At 35.6% G+C, this 19,778-nt stretch overlaps 1 protein-coding gene across 1 annotated transcript in view; it reads right to left on the bottom strand.

Annotated features, from left to right (window-relative positions):
- Positions 1-19,778, bottom strand: part of LOC124366876 (rho GTPase-activating protein 21-like) — a 271,854-nt gene that overhangs the window by 67,136 nt on the left and 184,940 nt on the right. Inside the window, exons 17-18 of the mRNA XM_046823476.1 lie at positions 15,329-15,418; positions 9,491-9,736 (exon numbers count right to left, since the gene is read on the bottom strand). Of these exons, the coding sequence (XP_046679432.1) occupies positions 9,491-9,736; positions 15,329-15,418 (336 nt within the window). The remainder of the gene's footprint in view (positions 1-9,490; positions 9,737-15,328; positions 15,419-19,778) is intronic.

The following is a 19,778-nucleotide window of genomic DNA, read 5'->3' as shown; positions in this document are numbered from 1 at the left end:
CATACCATGCCAATTACGCCCACTTTCGGCGCTGGAGTGAGTTTCCTCATCGCGTGGTCTCCCAGTTGAATGCCAGAAACTCGTTAACACTGTAAAAGGCTTTTGACGTCAGGCGGAGTTTGTGACGATTTTAATAACATCCTGGGCGTTGAGGCAATTTTAAGTTTGGAGTTTGGCAATCTATGTATAAAATGAACACCTGCCTGTAAAGGTAAATGTTCGTAAACCACAGTTCTGTGCATTCCCGAACGGTAGTTATCTCTGCCTCTTGTCTCATATTCATGTATGTCTTGTCCCCTGGTTAAGGCACATTTAGACAAACAATATGAGGTTGTTTCTAAGATGTAGAGACATGGCAAAGTCATCAGTTGCAAATTTTTAAACACTGTCCTGCACGAATCTCTAAAGTTCACATTAGATTTTTCCGGACATTTGCCATCGTTCAGTGAAACAAGAAATTTAGTAACACTACGTTTCGAGATCTGCAATCTGATCTCTTCTTCTTTATGTCAATACGTAGGAGTGGCGAAATAACCAACGTCATCGATTACATCAATGAAATATTGTCGCTCCGGTCATTTTCGCATAGTACACCATCAACACTATATATATATAATTAATTGTTCATTTTAGGTGATAAAATCAATGGTTGTACAACGATTGTACAGGATTAATGTAGTATTAAGTAAAATATGAAAAAACATAATTATTACTGTTAAATAAATATTGTAAAAAATCCCTAGCCCTAAACAATACCAGAGAAATAATAATTTAAGTGATAAAAAGTATATTATGAAAAAAATAATTAAAAATATACATTTTCTATCAGAGAAAACAGTTGAAGATGAGGATATGAACTTTTTACAGTATGTTCATAAAAGATGACAGACATCTTTATTTATAAAAAAAGGTAATTTCCTTAAGATAAAAACTTGCAGTTTCTTATGTTATACCTTTTATTAAATTTATTTAGTAGTGCACAAATAAAAAACCATGTCATTCCCTGAAGCTGTAAGAATATCAAATTCTTATCTTCAGCCATTTCTATTTCGGTCCGACCACAAAACCACCTAAAATCCGCCTTGAAATGGCTGTAATTCCTCGTAGAGTGATCAAAAAAGAATGTTTCTACTTTTTCTTTCTTTAGGGAAGTTATCACGTTAATGAATTTAAAATTTAAAATAAAATATTGATTGCAAAACTTGATTGCAGCACCTTACATATTTAACTTTCTATCTATCATCTACTAAAAGATATTTTCATTCACTTTTTACAAGTACGATTCTAGAACACCATTAGTCTGCAAGTTCAACAACTCATCCTCATCACACTATCACGCATGAGTGATCCGCTCCTTCACATTACGCCTCACACCCACTTAACAGTGATGTCAAGAAGAAGAGATCAGATCTCGAAACGTAGTGTTACTGATTTCTTATTTCACTGAACGATGGCAAATGTCCGGAAAAATCCTGTTTCCTTCACAATCATTCCATCGTTAAAAATAACCTTCAAACAAAGAATTCAAATTAGAGATAATGCGAATTGCTTTATTTGTAATTTGAATACTGTCATTCTTTGATTGATTTTAAAGAACTGAACAACCGGAACACGTTTTATTCGAATATAACCACGAGACGACTGAATAAATCGGTACACATTCCAGTCCTTGCCACTTGGTTCACGAGAATACCCGAAGGATGGGCTCTAAGAGAAAGCGAATGTTCTTGGAAAAGACGCCACCCTCCCCTCCCCCGCCTACCAGGCAGCCGACCGACCCGCGCGTGTGTGGGGTGGATATAATACATTTGCTAACCGTACCGGACTAAGGAAACCCGAACAATGCATTGGATTGAATGCAAATGGACGAAAATATCGAATGGTGGAAGTATCGAGAAGAAATTATGAGGAAATTCTCATAACTTCATTGCAAACGTTGGCGTACCTTAGCACTGAGAACTGTAACTATTTTGTGAAAGCAAAACAAAATCCCATAAAAGGGTCACTAAAACCATACTAAATTTTGGTAAAAGAGTCTTCGAGTTATTGGTACCATTATAGTTTTTTAAAATGTTTTTAAAGGAAAGGTCTATCTTTTAAAGCTTATTCTGTCTGCCCACATGTGGCTTCTGCGAGGATCTAATCAAACAGAATAAGGGGGAGAGTCGAAACAGTACAAGGTCGATTGTACTGATAAAAAGCGCTCTAGTCACAGACTGCGCTACAACTCAGAATCAAAGTACGATGTCTTAGACTGCTCGGCCATCGACTCTCCCAATAAATAATTTTGTTGCATTCACAGTTAAAAATACACACAGGGTGTTCATAAAAGGGTGTCACAATCTTCTGTGGGCGATAGTATTCATCATTTCAAACAAAAATGCCAACTGTATAAACATAAATCGAGCAACATCTCGTTTAGAGCCGCAGACCACTAATTTGTATTTTTTTTTTTTTTTTTTTTTTTTTTTTTTTTTTTTTTTTTTTTTTTTTTTTTTTTTTTGTAAAATCTTATTATTTTTAAAACTAGTGAACATTTTGTCTTTTGATAGTCATCAGTTTTTTTACATCAGTTATAACAAATTTACAAGTTAACAACTATTTAAAAAATTTTATTGCAATTCCAACGGTACTTGTTTCAACGAAAATCCATCAAAGCATAAGCGAGCAGGACCACTTGAAAGATACGCTTGCACAAGCCAGGAGCGCCAAACATGTCACAGTTGAGAGTTATCAGTTGTTTGTTGCTCCTGGCTTGTGCAAGCGTATCTTTCAAGTGGTCCTGCTCGCTTATGCTTTGACGGATTTTGTTGAAACAAGTACCGTTGGAATTGCAATAAAAATGTCAAAACAGTTGGCATACAGTAAATGTTTTATAACTTTACTGTTTTTTTGTTTTGTTTGTTATTTCACTTTAAAAATATTCAACAGACGCCCGCTGTTTTGTTCATATTAAATAAAATGACACAGTTACAAAAATCCTATCATCTATTCAAACCTAAGTGCTAAATTTAGTTTTTTTAGCTTAACTAGTTTTAAATATAATAATTTTGTAACAAAAAATAAAAAATGGCGACTGGAGGTAAAACGAGACATTTCTAGACCTACGTATATATTACATTTTTTGTTTGATACGATGTTTGAAATACTGTCAGGCACAGAGGATTGTGACACCCTTTTGTGAACCCTTGTATTTAAAAGTTGCTAAGTTTGATACACACTTTATAAAGACTAATGGAAAGGAAAGTTAAACGCCTGCGGTAACTCAAATGAGGGATACATTTCTTTGAAGTTTGTGCGGGCTCCGGAAGAAGCCGAGGATAACGCATAAGAAAGAAAATAAAGAAAGAAACACTTCTTTATTGAGGCGAAATTAAGACCATATGGTCCTTTCTTACATTTAACCTCTTAAACGCATCAGGTAGTGATGGGAGAATCGAATACACCACGGGTATTCACATTTTCGAATACTTCAAAATGAATTCCAATACTTTTGAAATGAATACGATTACTCTGGAAGAATCGATTCAAACCTACAGTATTCATTCGTTTAGTATTCAAATAAAGTATTCAAGAGCTGTATTCGTATTCATACGCATGTGTCCATCCGTTGGAGGATTTAAATGAATAAATGAATGTTTCATATTTATATGGACTATGAAAAGAATAATAAAGGAAAGATTCATAATTTGGAATAAGTAATTAAACATTTTCAAACCTGACAATAAATTGTACAAATAATAAATTTATTACTTACATTTGTTAACAATAAAAACAAAAATTAATGTTTATTTCATGTTGCTGTGTGAAAACAAAACATGATTGAGGTTTTTGGCTTCAATCTATTTCTATGATTATTGGTGACAAAACCTGTAGTAGAAAAGAATCGTTTAGACGGGACTGAACATTGTAGCGGGTAAACATTTTTTTCTGGAGTACATAAATTATGGGTATGACATGTTTGGAAGAGGCACAGAAAGGTAAAGGATTTTCCCACCTTTTTGGCAGGGCAATTCCAAATACCCAAGAAACAATAGATTACGGGAAGAGGCAAGACAAGTCTAGACTTGTCTGCTAGAAAACGTATTCGAATACAAGGATGCATTATAATACACTGTATTCGATTCTCCCATCACTAGCATCAGGACACTCCACGCCCGATCACGCCGTCCGGAAGCTGGGGAGTGGTCGTAAAAATGCAGTGGACATTGTAAGCAATTGAAGAGAATGTGGGCAGAAGATAAGTCCATAATATGTCTTAGTACGTTCAGTTCAAACCGCCTAGCTTTGGTTCGTTCCTTGTCTTTGGAGGTTACAATAAAATTACATCGATAATAAAATGCCGTCTGATTGTATAATAGTCTATAAATCAGATAAACATACACCTTTTGAAAATCTCATCATCAATAGGTTTTTGATCGCAGCAAGCGAACGAGATGCCAGAATTAGGATTTAATATATCATAAAAATTTATACCTTTGTACCAGTTTGAAAACTATACAGTACTTTACTTTTTTTGAAAAAGAAGCCGACCCCCTTTTAAGCCTTATTCTGCCCGTCCTGATGGGCCACTGGCCTGTGCGAGGATCTTATCAAACGGAATACGGGGGAGAGTCGATACAGTGATAAAAAGTGCTTCGGTCACAGACTGGAGTCCAACCTGCGCTATCTCTGGCTCAGACCCAAAGTCCAACGTCTTTAGACCGCTCGGCCATCGGCACTCCCAAATCGTACCACACGATACAGCTATAATCTAAGCATTTTGAATAGGGTCTGGTGGTAGGGAAGGTTGTTTCCAGTACCCTCAGGGTCTGGACAACCCTCTAATAAACCCAATTAGTTAACAATGTCCATATATTCCATAACAAATAAAGATATTACTAATGGTGACAAATAATATAATCTGAGCACTCATTAATATTTTTAAGTTTAACATTTTCTACGCATTTCTGCTACGGCTGAACTATTTATTATAGTTCGTAATAATGTTCGTAATAAGAGCTGTGGTGCAGCTAAGTTTGGTATTTGTTAAGGAACTAACTCTATACGCTTTAAAATAATCAGTGCCCTTCCTATTCTTGTTTGGTACTTAATTTTTTATACGTCGATATATTCCATATTTCAACTTGTGGCATGTGGAATAGTTTGTCATGTCGCTCCATCAATTGACTTTTTTCCGGAGAAAATACAAAAGTGGAGTAGAAATACCAAGTAGACAGGCGACATAAAAAACGGGTTACATAAATACGCAAAATTAACATAAATTATGGAATCGTCAGAACATTTGCAAAGAACGCAGTTTACAAAAGGCAGTACCACATATTTAGCGTAAGGAAGTAAAGGATGTCTTATTTTACCAGGCTAAGTTACGGCCCTCTCTAACGCTTAGCCTGGGGACCAACGGCTTAAAGGTAACTTCCGAACCACCACCCATGGCCGGGCAGGCGGGCTGCTTGCAAGGATAGATCGCTCAGCGGTCACCCATCCAAGCATCAGCCACGCTCGGCGTTGCTTGATTCGGTTATCTCGCGATAACTGCTGTACCCACTACACTGCGCCATTGGGTATTGGTTAATGTATGTATGACTAGAATATGGAAGTTAATCTAAATTTTTGCACGCTATCGGGTAAAACTGACCATTATTAATTAATCAATAAGTCTAATCAGAAGTTATAGGCAGTGGTGGATGTGTGTGTGTGTGTGTGTGTGTGTGTGTGTGTGTGTGTGTGTGTGTGTGGGGTGGGGGGGGGGGTACGTCACAGGCACCTCCCCAATATTAAAATATGTGTTTTTCCATAAAACAATAAAAAACTAAATATTACTCTCAAATACGTAGATATGTATTTAAAGATGTATTTTGTTTTATTTTCCAAGAGAGGGCCTCTTGTGCCTACCATTCAAAAAGGAGTATTCCATAACCTCCCCTCCCAGTTGTGACAGCTCCCCAAACTTAATGCTAAATCCGCCCCTGGTGATAGTTGGATAACGCTCGTAAAAAATCCATAAGCGCGATCCTCGAGATCGTTAAGGTCCTAATGTTTGATTTTATTAAAATAAAATCAGCATATTTTGTCCAAATGTTTTGTAAACACGCCACGCACGTTTGTTTGTAGGCCCTGAACGATCGATGATTGTTCTGACCGATGATTGATAGTAAGTAAGCGACCATGGTTTTACGACCCTCCGTACGATTTTACGTCATCGGAGCTAGCGATTCCCGTTAGAGATACGAGGCAACTGCCGCGATGAGTAACTCGGTTCTTTAACGACCAATAAACGACAACAACGATGATGATGAATTGAAGGAATGTGTGCTTATTATTTGTAAAACCATATCGAGCCAATATGTATATAAGTTTACAAATCAATTCATACCAAACTTCTAAGGCACAAAATAAATTACCGTTTCTCAGAGAGAAGCATTTGTATTTTATAAAATTGGGGGTTAAAAGTTTAAAAAGAATTAAGTAGGTATTTTTGTTGTTCAGATGTGTTTTAGATTTGTTGTATACGTCGTGGTCAAGAAGGCCCTAATATAAATACTTAGGCTAGTTTTAGAGACAGGAAATTGATTTTACCCACCTCAAATACTGTTACGCGCTATTTTTGGTCATACAATTATGGAAGTTATTTATTTTAAGAGATAATTAGTATTATTCAAAACCTTTTTGATTTTCCATGATCGATATTGGTTGTTATTCAGAATAAAAGGTGTAAATTCCTTGTTCTTCTTTATTTAAACATTAAAAAGTGTATACAGTACTTTCATAAAAAAACTATCAGCGTTTGTACGCTTATCAATTATATTTTCAAAAAAAAAGACACCTCCATTAAACTCTTCGACCAAAAGTCGGGGCTTGAAAGTGCGAGGTTTAACAAACCGGGCTTGAGTTTTTTTCCACACGAACAATGTTAAACCTTATGCACTTTTACTCCCTTTTTTATCGTATCGTTAAGGGAGATGTCTCATTTTATAGATATAATTAATACTCATCCAAATGCTTTAAATCTTTTTTAAAGTAAACTACATACTTTTCGAATATGTAAACGGTAAAGTACAAATTAGTTTAATGTTTTTCCTGAATAATCAATAAAAATATCGAAAAACGAGACATCTTCCACGATGCTACGATTAACACTAAGGTCGTAACAACACTGTTTTAGGTTTAGGTTTTTATGGAACTACAATCAAGATAGGCACCCACCAGAGAATGTTAAATTAAAAAAGGGTGAAATAATGATTAGATAGGATCGTAAATCCGAGTGACGTCAGTCTTTAAAATAATATCCGTATTTAAAACGTTGCTAAAATAGATTCTAAATCCGGTTAGGGTTACGAATAGGCCAGTACGCCATCAGACGGCGCCAAATTCGACAGATTTATTTTACAAAGTGGTCACTTTCTGCTGTTAGAAATCAATAAGATTGCACAATCAAAAAACGAGCGATTCGATGACCCACAGACAGGATGTAAGCTCCGCTGTTGACGTCGAAAACAATGATACCACAATCACGAGTCTATTTACAATAATGGGGGAGGGAGGAGGGAGGGGGAGTGGAGAGCGATAGCGAGCCTGGTGTCAGGAATGTGCAACTGAATTTCAGGCGATAGCGATAACATCTCTGGGAAACAGATAGGGAACATGACTGACCGCTTCAACGCGGGTGGTGGGGCGGGGGGGAGGGAGTGACAGCGACTTCAGCAAATCTTCCACGCAGTAGTCACAGGATAACATAGGTTCACTCTGATCTCATGTCCAATACAAGATCATTTCGCATTTTGTAAGGACGTGCAGGTAAACCACGAAAATGTCTGTTTTCAACCCGTCACCTGTGTTTAATGTGGGTCTGTTTGTAATCCAAATTAATTGGTAATTTATGATCAACGCATTAATTGACAACGGGGTCCAACACATTAATTGACAACGAGTAGCAGACGCACTGAATGATTAGATGTAATAAACGCATTAAGTGACAACGAGTGGCAGACGCACTGACTGACAACAGGTAATAAACGCATTAATTGACAACGAGTGACAGACGCACTGACTGACAACGGGGGTCCAACACATTAATTTACAACGAGTGGCAGACTCACTGACTGACAACAGGTAATAAACGCATTAATTGACAGCGAGTGGCAGACTCGCTGACTGACAACAGGTAATAAACGCATTAGTTGACAACGAGTGGCAGACTCACTGACTGACAACAGGTAATAAACGCATTAGTTGACAACGAGTGGCAGACGCACTGACTAACAATAGGTAATAAACGCATCGAGTGGCAGACTCGCTGACTTAAAACGAGGACCAACACATTAATTGACAACGAGTGGCAGACTCACTGACTGACAACGGGGGTCCAACACATTCATTGACAACGGGTGGCAGACTCACTGACTGACAATGGTTTATAGACGTACTGATTGACAATGGATGGCAAACGCCATTGACTGACACGGGTAATAAACCATTCGATAGGTAATCAGGCAGATGCAAAGCCACGAAAAAGACGGATATTGAGTAGAATTTGATTTTAAACTATAAAATTACATAGACTTAACATTTTTGAAATGACTTATGACGTCATATACAGAGAATCATGAATTATATTCTATTTCAATGTATAGTAATTAAACATGTAATACATTTGTTATAAGTACTCCATCCAATTTCGGACCGTTAAACATGTTGGAAGTACGATAATAATATAATATAAATTGTTTTTATTGCTCAAAACTACGATATTTGTAGACAATGCGTGAACGTCAGATACTACAACGCCCATTCCACTGACCATTCAGACGTACAGGGTGAGACAGAACTGTTCATGCTGTTTGTACTGCATAGAAAGAACCAGCACAACATATGAAATAATTTATAAATCTTCAATCTAATCGAATTTCAGTATTTTAGAAAAAAAAAGAGAGGAGGGTATCGTACCAATTCTGTGTGTCCTAGACCACTAATCAGATGATTCGTAACAAAAATAATAAAACAGGTCCTAGAACTGACGTTGGCGAAAGGTTTTCAAACAAATAAGGACTCGGTAACGCTCGTCCAGTCCTCGGTGTGTTGTTACGTCAACAATAAACAGTCTTATCTCTTGGCGCGATAAACAACCTGATAATTTGAATTATAACATCAGACCGCGTTATTTGTTGACAGCACTATTGCGATTGGAAATATGCTACTTTCGATCCTTGCTGGTGTAATGGATATTAAACCTACGTTCAAATCCTGTATGCAAACAAACGAAATTTCATAATGCCATATCTGTGTCTCATAAAACGTATTTTTTTATTTATTTACGTAAAATTATAATCATGTACGAAATAAATTACTAGCATAATAAATCATGTTCTTATCTACATTTGTAAACAGTTTCACATTAAAAATGAAATCACAAACGAATATTTCAACAGCCCTTACATACTATCTATCAAAATGACCTTCCTCACTTTTCTGAAATTTCTGAAATCCTCACCTTATCCTCGGGGTGGACAGGCCGACCGCCACCTCCTGTGCAATGAGGTCCGAATGTTCCGGAGGCTTCTGGGGATAGAAGGTGAACGAGAAGGGGCACAGGCAGTTCGCCAGCTTACGCAGCACGGACAACCACATCGTGCCACAAAACCACACTAACACTATAAAAGTCGGTGGCGGCAACAGCACTGGACCAATAAACGACCCCTGCGGTACTCCGTATTGTCCTACATCACAGCAAGAGGGCCTTCACAACAAGTCAATCTAGATGAGTTAGGTGGTGGGCGTCACTAACTGATTGAGATTCTTGATTTTATTCTTCAGCACACTGTTGTCAACAATAAAAAGTCCATACAGGTGGTTGGGAATTTGTGTTCTTTTTAAACACGATGTCCGGTTACAATTTATCATCACAAAAACAGGGTGCGATGTTTATAATTAGATGTGGCCAGTAATTTTTTACTCTGTCAATAAACAGAAAAGAAAAATTTAATCACGGCGCTGTCAGATCTAAAACTAATAATGTCGATAGGTTTAGATACGTTAAATGTACTGATCACTAATTGCTCATAAATACAATAATAGTCTCCACCGATCGCAATATGACAAATCCAAAGCGCCTGACAGGGATGGAAAATTATTGGCAACAACGCCGAACCTTGCGGTACCTACTCCAAACTACGACTTGATCACACACACTGCACACTGAATCACTAACACTGCACTGCTACTGCGCTCCGCACACTAACACTACCACTACTCACTACCACGATGCCACACTGCACGCGTTACGCATGGTGATGAATCACTGGTGACATCGTCCACCCTAACCTAACCTACACTGGAGCTGCAACAGCTGACCAGTGCGGTTGTAGGGAAGGGAGGGGGAGGGGGGACAAACACGAGCGAACTGTACGTGACACGATCGTTGCAAGTCTACTGGCCTACGACAAACAGACGCGGGCGTATCTCGGTCTCCATTCTTAACTATAGCGTCCGCTAATGTTAGTTAACACGATCTCGTTATTTATCGCCAATAAAAACTCAGCAGTGTCCATGAATCACTTTCATCTTCCGATTATTGCGTTCTAATGTAGAACATAATTTCCGACTGTAACCAATCCGAACAACATTTCCTGTTGGTATTTATTATTGTTTTATACACCGTAATTGATGACCTTACATGAAATTGTTTTCAACTGTACTGCGTTTACAACTACTATACAAATTACAGACTATAAAAAACTAACTGAACATTAATTTCCTCTTGCAGTTCAGCACTTTTAGAAGGAAGCAAATTACCGTTTCACAAAAAAATTACAGGGTAGGCGGTAGGATGATGCTGGTTACTGTATTGAGAGAAGAACGAACTCCTTAATCAAACTAGGAATGTGCAATGCATTTAATAACGACCGCTATCGTTTGTTTCCATTCGCGAATTTCCGAACTTGAATATTTTAAGGTGACAGGAAGACCAGACAAGGACGAGCTAGCTAAGTGGTCAGGTTGGCACCTTCTGAATTGCAATGTCGAAAAAGATCAGGGTTACAGATTACGAAAGGACCTATAAATGGACACGACTCCTGGAATTCACTTAAAAAAAAAAAAAATTAAATGATTATCTTGTAGAAGTAAATAGTGTTGATTTTCTTTTTAATATACAGCAGTAAACCTAATATAGTGACAAATGAGTAGTTTTTATGGTACAACTGACTACAGCCTGTATTTTCACAAAATATTACAAAATAATAAATTCACAATGATGTCGGTGATTAATAATTATTTTTTATTAATTCTTTTTTACCGATTTTGTTTGTTTGTTGAAGTTTTTGCAAAGTTTAGGTATGGCAACAATTCAAGTAAAGTAGACCGTTTGTTTTTAAAGTTAGTATAATTTTTTTTCCTCTCTGTTAGCTGAGATTTTTTTTGTTAATTTAAATTGTAGGAACCTCAAAACAGGCATTGCCTAAGAGGCCCTAGATTTCTTTTTATCCATATTTGTAAATTTTTAAATATAGTACGAGTATAATGTGTAGTTAAGTTTATAGGTAAGAACTCATTGGTTATATTAATTTTGTAAATAATTTACTGTTTTGTATAATACTGTACCATTGTATAAAAAAAAAGGAAATAAATCTATTCTTATTCTTATTCTTATTCTTAATTACACATGACGCATTACAACGTTTCAACGATGGTCTTGAAAAACACGTTGTTTTTCATGGACAACACGATTTGTGGCTTTCCGTTTTCAAAGAAGAGCCTATAATGTGTTATGGATTTCCAAATTGTGATAAAAACACCATTAAATGGGCCAAGTGGAGATGCCAGTTGTCGACTTCTTGAAACTGCGTGCCGGATCGTTTAGATTCCTGCAAGATACTGAGGAAGATATGATAACGAGTGCCTCTTGCAAGGAGCCTGGATAATTTCCTGTGCGACACAAGAGGCTCTGGCTAAGAATAAAAAGGGCTCATAGTATACAATATGACATGTAGAACCAGTTGGAAGACCATTCTGATCATCTTCCACTAATCATCAAATCTCGCTGTGAACAGAAGCACCATATTCACTCGATACCGCAGGGCAACGAGAGTTTTCCTTGTTGCAAACAAGACGTTGGAGCCCGAAGGCCATTCTACGCTGAGCGAACAATACTCCCTGTGGCGAAGAATGGAACTATTGTTATCACCCGAGAGTAAATAGACGCCCTTGTTTACTCTGTTTTCACTATGCACTTGATTCATGTTACTTGTTAAGTTCATTTCATGTATATGTATTCCACAACTAATTGGAAATCACTGGTACACGTAATTTTTGTCAGGAGATGTTTTGATATTATCAGGTGGCCTCAATAACCAAACTTAGATTTTGGCACACTCTGTGCTTAAAAAAAGGATGATTTTGTTAGGAAACCATTTACTTCACTTCTTAAACAATCGGTGTGAGACACCTTTTAAGAAATACTGTGAATGTGCAAAATTCTGTTCCATTACTGTACAAGGGTGGTCTGAAAACCTTTATAAGACCAACTGTGAAAGGGTTTAGACTGGACAAATTTCAGTTGGGTTTAATAAATCAAAATGTTCTATATGCAGTATTGCTATAATTACTTTGGTTAGTTTGAAAATTCATTGTTCGTAGTCTAACTATATCCCTGTTATTTGAAGCTAAAAATATATTAATTCAAGTAAAAATCCTTAAGATTTTCCGTAGTTACAACAATTGCCTTTATCTAATTTAAATTTTTCTTATTTTCATTTCCGTTTAAAAGTAGTTGAACATTACAGTTTAGTTATCTTATTGCTAAAAATTGGTTTATCATCTGTTATGTCTTGGCTTTATCGTATCAAATTTAGAGATCTGAAACTCTAAAAGATCCTGAATTAAAAAAATGAACAGTTCACAGAACTAAAATTTCATGGATGGTTTAGATGATGACATCTGATTTTAAAATCGGGACAAAGATTTTAAATTATGATGATTTTATTAATAGAACAAAGAGACTTTACTTTAAACCTGCAGATTACATGTATACGTTTTAGAAACGTATGCACAAGGAACCTTAGAATTTAAGAAATCATGGAAAAACATTTAATTTCAATAAACTGAAAACCAAAACCTCAAAAAAACTTAGCTTTCCTCACGCTGCTATTGAGAACATAAGTTCGGAGGTTTTTATGCTAACGTCACCAAAGACTGCAAGGCCATAAGGTTGTTGCATCTAAAAAGTCTTTTATGGAAATCAAACAGAAAGACAGGTGGAATGATGCTTTTAAGAAATGAATGCTATTTGCAAGCAAGATGGAACATTCTAAGGTGTTACTAAAGCATGCATGTCCTAATCTTCTCTGGAGTAAAAACCCCTTGTCTCTTGAATTCCTTTGGATTTTCACAAAATAGTCCTCAGGTTTTTTGATATTTTCATTCTTCTATCACATCCAGGAGTAAGAGAACGCCAAGACTCTGCAAGTCAGAAAGGACTTCCCACTAACTAACCTATCAAATGAAAAGTCTTAGAAGCCGGTTGTTCAGTCTGCATAATGTTGTAGACTTACAAATTATGAGGATTTACAGAATCATAGAAGCTCCCCGGAAGGAGTTCTCTTCTGGCTGGTTTATACCTTCTAGTTGAATCCACACTGGGCACAGCAAAAACCGATATGTCCCTTAAATCTGGGCAACCTTATAGATGTCCTGGAGCGGCATATTACTAACCGCAAATCGCGAGATATTGGGATGCAGGGGTAGATCGATATGTCTAGTCTACTGCAACCGTTGGGAGTTGGTAGGGCTCCCTAAGTGTTAAGGGCTGTTACTAGCCCTGCCTGTTTTGACTGCAGAGGCTGGTACAGAACTGGTTTCCCCTTCTTCCAAGGAGACAAAACTTACATTAACCCTTTGAAAGCCAAGCACTCTTTTGGTGTTTATGTAGTATTCAGCCAAATAATTCATAACTTTTTAAACAATACAGCATAATGAGAGGATTTTTCTTTTATTATATAGGGAAGAAAGTACACTATAACTTGTAATATTTGACTTAAAATTTTATTTGAATGATAAAACGTGTTAAAAATTTTAAATAAAAAAATAATACAAAAATTGTAGTTTTATGATCTTAATTTATTTGTATGTATCTTTTTTATTGTTCCTTATGTCCACAAGAACAAACATACCAAATTTCAAAAGGTAACTAACTATCTGTATAACTGAGTTTTGATTTTTTTATAACAGAGATTTTATTTTTTTATTCGATATTGTGTAATGTTTCACAAAATAATTCACAACTGAAAAACATAAAGGGATGATATTTTTTTATTGTGTTGGGGGAAAAGTAGGATATGACATAATATTTATTTGATCTGTTATTTATTAAATTTGTAAACTAAAAATCTTTTAATTTGTTTATGCCTTGATAAAGAAAAATTATAATGCTCTGATCTTAATACATTTGCATGAAACCTTTTTATAGTCACTTTGTAAGTAGGAAGTATAACTTACCAAGTTTTAAAAATGATTTTTCTTATATATTAGAGCAAAATATTGAAAATCTGCACTCACATAAAAAATGTCTCCCATATTTGGCAAATAGCTTTTACCAGCTGTAACATCTCAAATCAAGATAGATAATCTACGTTTAATTGATTTATTAAGTATAAAATGAGACTAAGTACAATGCCATAATATGTCAACATTTAATAACAGAATATTCGAAAAGCTAATCTTTTGACACTCTGCACTTTTCGGAAAAACCCGCGAGCCAATCTCATTGGCTTTTGGCACTCAAAGGGTTGATGCCCAAAATTCTCATGGATCTCAACAGAAAGCAACCCCTACTCCCAACCTTACCCATCCGAATCCTGTAACTTAAGAAGCAGCGCAAAGGTCTTTTTAGGACTTTTGGAATTTCTTAGTTTCTAGTCCTAATAGAGAAAAAAACCCACAAAGAAGTGTGTATCACCTTAAACCAGACTTTATGCCTTGTGTGTGTGAAGCATATTCAGATACCTTAGAGATACATAAAACCACACAATAATCTGTAATCTGCAAATAGCTTACTTAAACTCTACAAATATCACAATTTGAAACAACACAGTTTTCAGAAAAAACTACAAAACACTGTTCACTAAAAACAGCACAAACTCAACAAATCTTAAACCAGCCAATATTATTAATTCAAGCAAAGGACGGCTACTTCCAAAACATAACCAGAAGTCGCAAACACATTTTTCTGAACATATTCAAAACAAAAGCGTGAATTCACACATGGCTAAAGTGATCTGTAAAACAAAGGAACGGAGGCACATCACGGGGAAACACTACACAACATGAGACAAACCCTTTCCGTTTATCGGGAGTGTCTTCGAAAAATCTCCGAATCTTCTGAATGTCGTCAGGGAACAAGGGCGGCCGCCACTTGCGAGGAGGTCTACAAACATTGAATGAAATAAGTGGACACAAACTTACGCTTGTTAATTATTATAGTCCAGAAGCAGAGAACCAATTTCCAGTATCATTTCCACAACCTGGTTTTCCACAAAATCGATGGAGGAATTTTTTGTAATACAAAATTTTATCGTCAGCAGCATTAATTTTGATGGAAGTCAAAACGGTACAGTATCAAAAGGGTTAAAATTATAAAACAATTTTTTTTCTCAGATTATATTTTTCCTAGCTTCACAGAACCGAAACTGACCGTCAGACACAAATAATATGAGGGCTATCCAGAAAGTACGTTATGTTTTGATATAAACAAAAAACAAAGTACGAGAAAAAAATGGTATTATATACATTTGAAAGTAGCATTAAAATACTATTTTTCAACATAAGTCACCATACAAATTTAAGCACTTATCATAGCGGTGGATTAGTTTTGAAATTTCAGTGTTATAAAATCCTGCCACCTGAGACTTCAACCAGGTAGTCACACTCTCCCACAGTTCTACATCGTCATCACTTCTGCATAATAATTTTGTATAGTTTAAAATTAAAGGAAAACTAAGTGGGCTCTTTTATTATGAATCGGCGGTCTTCTTTAATCTTCTCATCGACTTTACAGACAATTTCATCGGTCACAATGCTTGGCTGTCAAAAACCGTATTATTGACTGCACTTTACAACTCGTGTGATTTTCAATTGCGTCAACCACTTTAAACCGCTACTGTAATCTCTCTCACTAGCACGGCTGGATTGCCACTGAACAGAGAAATGCCTTGACATCAAAATGGCCATGATAGTTCTGCCCCTAGTGGCTACAGAGCAAAGTGTAATCTACTTTCTGGATAGCTCTCGTAGTTAGGACAAAATTAGATATAGGGTCTGAAAGTCGCCACTTTAAAGGTCAGTATATAGTTAGTCAGCGGTTAGTTTTAAGTGTGTAAAGCTGGGAAAAATAGGATTTAGGAAAATAATTATCGTTTCATATGTTTACCACTTTTAATACCTCCCCCCCCATTCCAACCTTCACCAAAACTATAGAAGTTCATGTTCTATTTCTTTCTTATAGGGAATTCCCCTGTCAATTTCAAGAAAAAAAAAAAAAGCTTGATTTGTAAAAGTCAAGCTGTGTTTATACAATGCAAATTGACCCTCGACTACTGGACTATTAGTAAGACTTGCATCTTCTCTCCATCACTTTCAATAAGTAATCTATGCAGCTTGCAATGGAGCTGGTGGTAAATAATGATGATCTAAATTATATTAAAGTTAGGACTTACAATATAGAAACAAGAAAATTCAGAAAAATTGTTGTGCAAAATTAGAGTTAGCAAAATACTATTTTTAATTAAACATACGTGAACATCTAGAATAGATTACAACGAATTAAATATTCTATGTATATATAAACATACACACACCCACAAACGGTTATGCAGTATATATGTAACGATTGTTCATGTGACGAAAAAAGTTTTTAAAACAAATTGTTATGTATTAAATCTAAATAATTCTTAAAAACTCTTTCTTTATATTTCTTATTTCATGTAAAAACATTAATAAGGACTTTATGAGTTTCTATTAATATTCTTAATCAGATAGTGTTGTCTAGGGTCAATTTATTTCATTAGAAATTTCATATTCTCCGCTCATTCCTATTTTTTTAAAATTTAAACCTTTTTATTAATTTAAATTGACAATTATTATAGTTAAAACAAAGTTTTGGTTATCTATACCAACCGTACATGTTCATTGAAGCACCTACAAAAATTAAATACCACCTAATCCATGAAGATTCTTGGAGCATTGGAAATATTTTAATTCAATACCACTAGTGAATTACAACACATATTCCAATAATTAATTTAATGAGGCCTTACAGAATAAAGGATTCTATTGTCAGACATTTTGTGTCATTATTTTGTGAAGTTGCCTGACGATGGAATCCTTGATTCTGAAAGGTCTCGCAAAATTAAATTAATTATTGGAATATGTGTTGTAATTCACTAGTGGTATAAAAACCACCTAATCCGTTAGGGTTGGTTATCCTTAGAGATCAATGATTTTTATCAAATACTTTTTTTCATCGATACTACTTTATTTTTCCTGCCTGTCTTTACAAAAACTGAAACAAATCTTTATGGGTACTTGACTTGAATCAACACTTCTTGGCTAAGGTGATTTGAAAGATTCAAAAGGAACACCCACCACTCTACCATGTGTAATATTGAGAAAAGAATGAATGAAAAAGTGCCAATAAAGCTCTTGTCAAAGATAACTACAGTGAAAGATGGTAAGGCCAACTTTATCACTAAAAGTCTGACTTTTTCCAGACAGTTGACTGATGGGAGGGATAAAATAAAAGAAAAGGGAAAAAACATCTTGTTTCACCAGGTGAAGGGGGCTAAAGAAGCCCTATCTGACCTGGGGACCAACAGCTAAAAGGTGACTTAAGAAATGAATGTAAAGGCTTCTTAATAATATAAAAAGTTATCTGTCTTTGAACCTGAATTACAGAATGAGGCAGGTTGACACTTATTTGTGATTGAAGCTCTTTTTCCATTACTAACCATCTCGTTTTATTCTAACAGGATCTCCCAACAGGCTTTTGGTCCAAGCGGGTGAATAGAGTAGGAATGAAAGAAGATTGGCCAATCCATATTTGAAAAAGATTTCATTTTTTCAACCATTATAACCACATCAATGGTCAGCAGTTACCTTGCAAGACATTGGTTCTAAGCCTTTGGAAGGAAAACAATAAATTTGTGACGGCTTTGCTCTGAATATGGCTATGCCATCCTCTATCACTGTATTACTACAATGTATATCCTAGAATTTTCCAGAAACCGTAAAAAATACACCATTAAATGTAATGAGAGCTTACAAATAGATACAACCAAAGCTTTAAAAACCTCCATGTCTTTTTTTGGGAAAGACTCCGGAATCCCCCCCATCCCTCCCTGAGGTTGTTCCACACTCCACAGGACTGTTTACTATTTTACAAATTAACTGAGCTCCCGGAGTACAAAAAGACAAAAATAATTATGAATTATTTGTGACCATCCTTTAGTGGTCCATGACAGGATTTATCAAATTTTGGCCATGTACCATTAATGGCCCACATTGCTGTGAATGCGTTAAGTAAATAAATATGGCGCATGTAACCACACATAGTTCAGCTGTAAGTCTCTCCCACTCCTTGAAAAGATTGATGGACTAATGTGTACAATATTGTTCACTTTTTAAGTAAGTCAGCCAGTTCATTGTGATGTTTATGTCAGTTAGTATAAACATCAGTATTTTTAAATACTGAAAATCTGAGATCAATTTATATAACTGAGGATTCAGTGGAAAAGAAAGAACCTTACCATCCCTCCCCCCCCCCCACCAGTAATGTTCTTATTCTGGATAAATGCATTATCTCATTGGTCTATTAGGCTATAGTATAATATGCAGTCACCAAAACATTTCATTATGAATCTCAACAATCTAACTACCAAATATTGAATAATCAAAATATCACAATTTTTGGTCATTATACGTTTGTGTTATGAATGAAAACATCAATTAACTATGAATAAAAAATATGTATTTTGTGCATTTGTTGAGTCTAACAAACAATACAATGCATTGATTCTTATTATTTTGCAGCGTTAACGTGTACTCAGCTTTGGCGGGCTCCGGAAAAAAATATTTTTCTGGGCCCGACATGTATCCCCACCCCTGTACAAGTGTGGTGGAGCTAGCCCGGGCCCCAGTAAAATTGTCCGAAAAAACTTCTGTGAGTACAGGCCTGAATATGACTTACAACTTTTTAAAAAATTGCTCAAACAGAACAATATAACGAACGAACTATGCAATAATTTTCATATCGAAAATACGAACTGCAATCAAAATATTATTTACAAAACCACGTTAATTTGCTAATTAGGTTAACTCTTGACACTTATTAGTACACAGACTCATAAAAAACGTGTTTTAGTAATCAGTAATTTGCTTACGGGCCATCTTCTGTTGTCTGCAAATAAAAGTGCTCAGATACATAAACAAAGAATAAGCTACACCAATGTCAAGTCAAATTTGTTTATAAAATCACGATATTCATATTTTTTTAACTATGACATTTTCAAGACAAAATTGTTATACAAGAAATATTTGCAATAGATACAATCAATTCAAGTACCTTTCCAGTATCTAATTAAAATCAAGCATAATTCCCGAATTTCCCGATGAGAAAACTCTTGAATGGTACTTCTTCCTGATGGGAAATGAAACAATAAAACCCATGTCTTCATTAGAAATTAAAGTTAAAAGAAGCATCTTTTACATATCACAGAAAAAGAGGACACCTG

Source organism: Homalodisca vitripennis, chromosome 7 (genome assembly GCF_021130785.1).
Source record: "Homalodisca vitripennis isolate AUS2020 chromosome 7, UT_GWSS_2.1, whole genome shotgun sequence".
In the NCBI taxonomy this organism is placed as follows: Eukaryota; Metazoa; Arthropoda; class Insecta; order Hemiptera; family Cicadellidae; genus Homalodisca; species Homalodisca vitripennis.
This window is presented reverse-complemented; position numbering and strand designations above follow the sequence as displayed.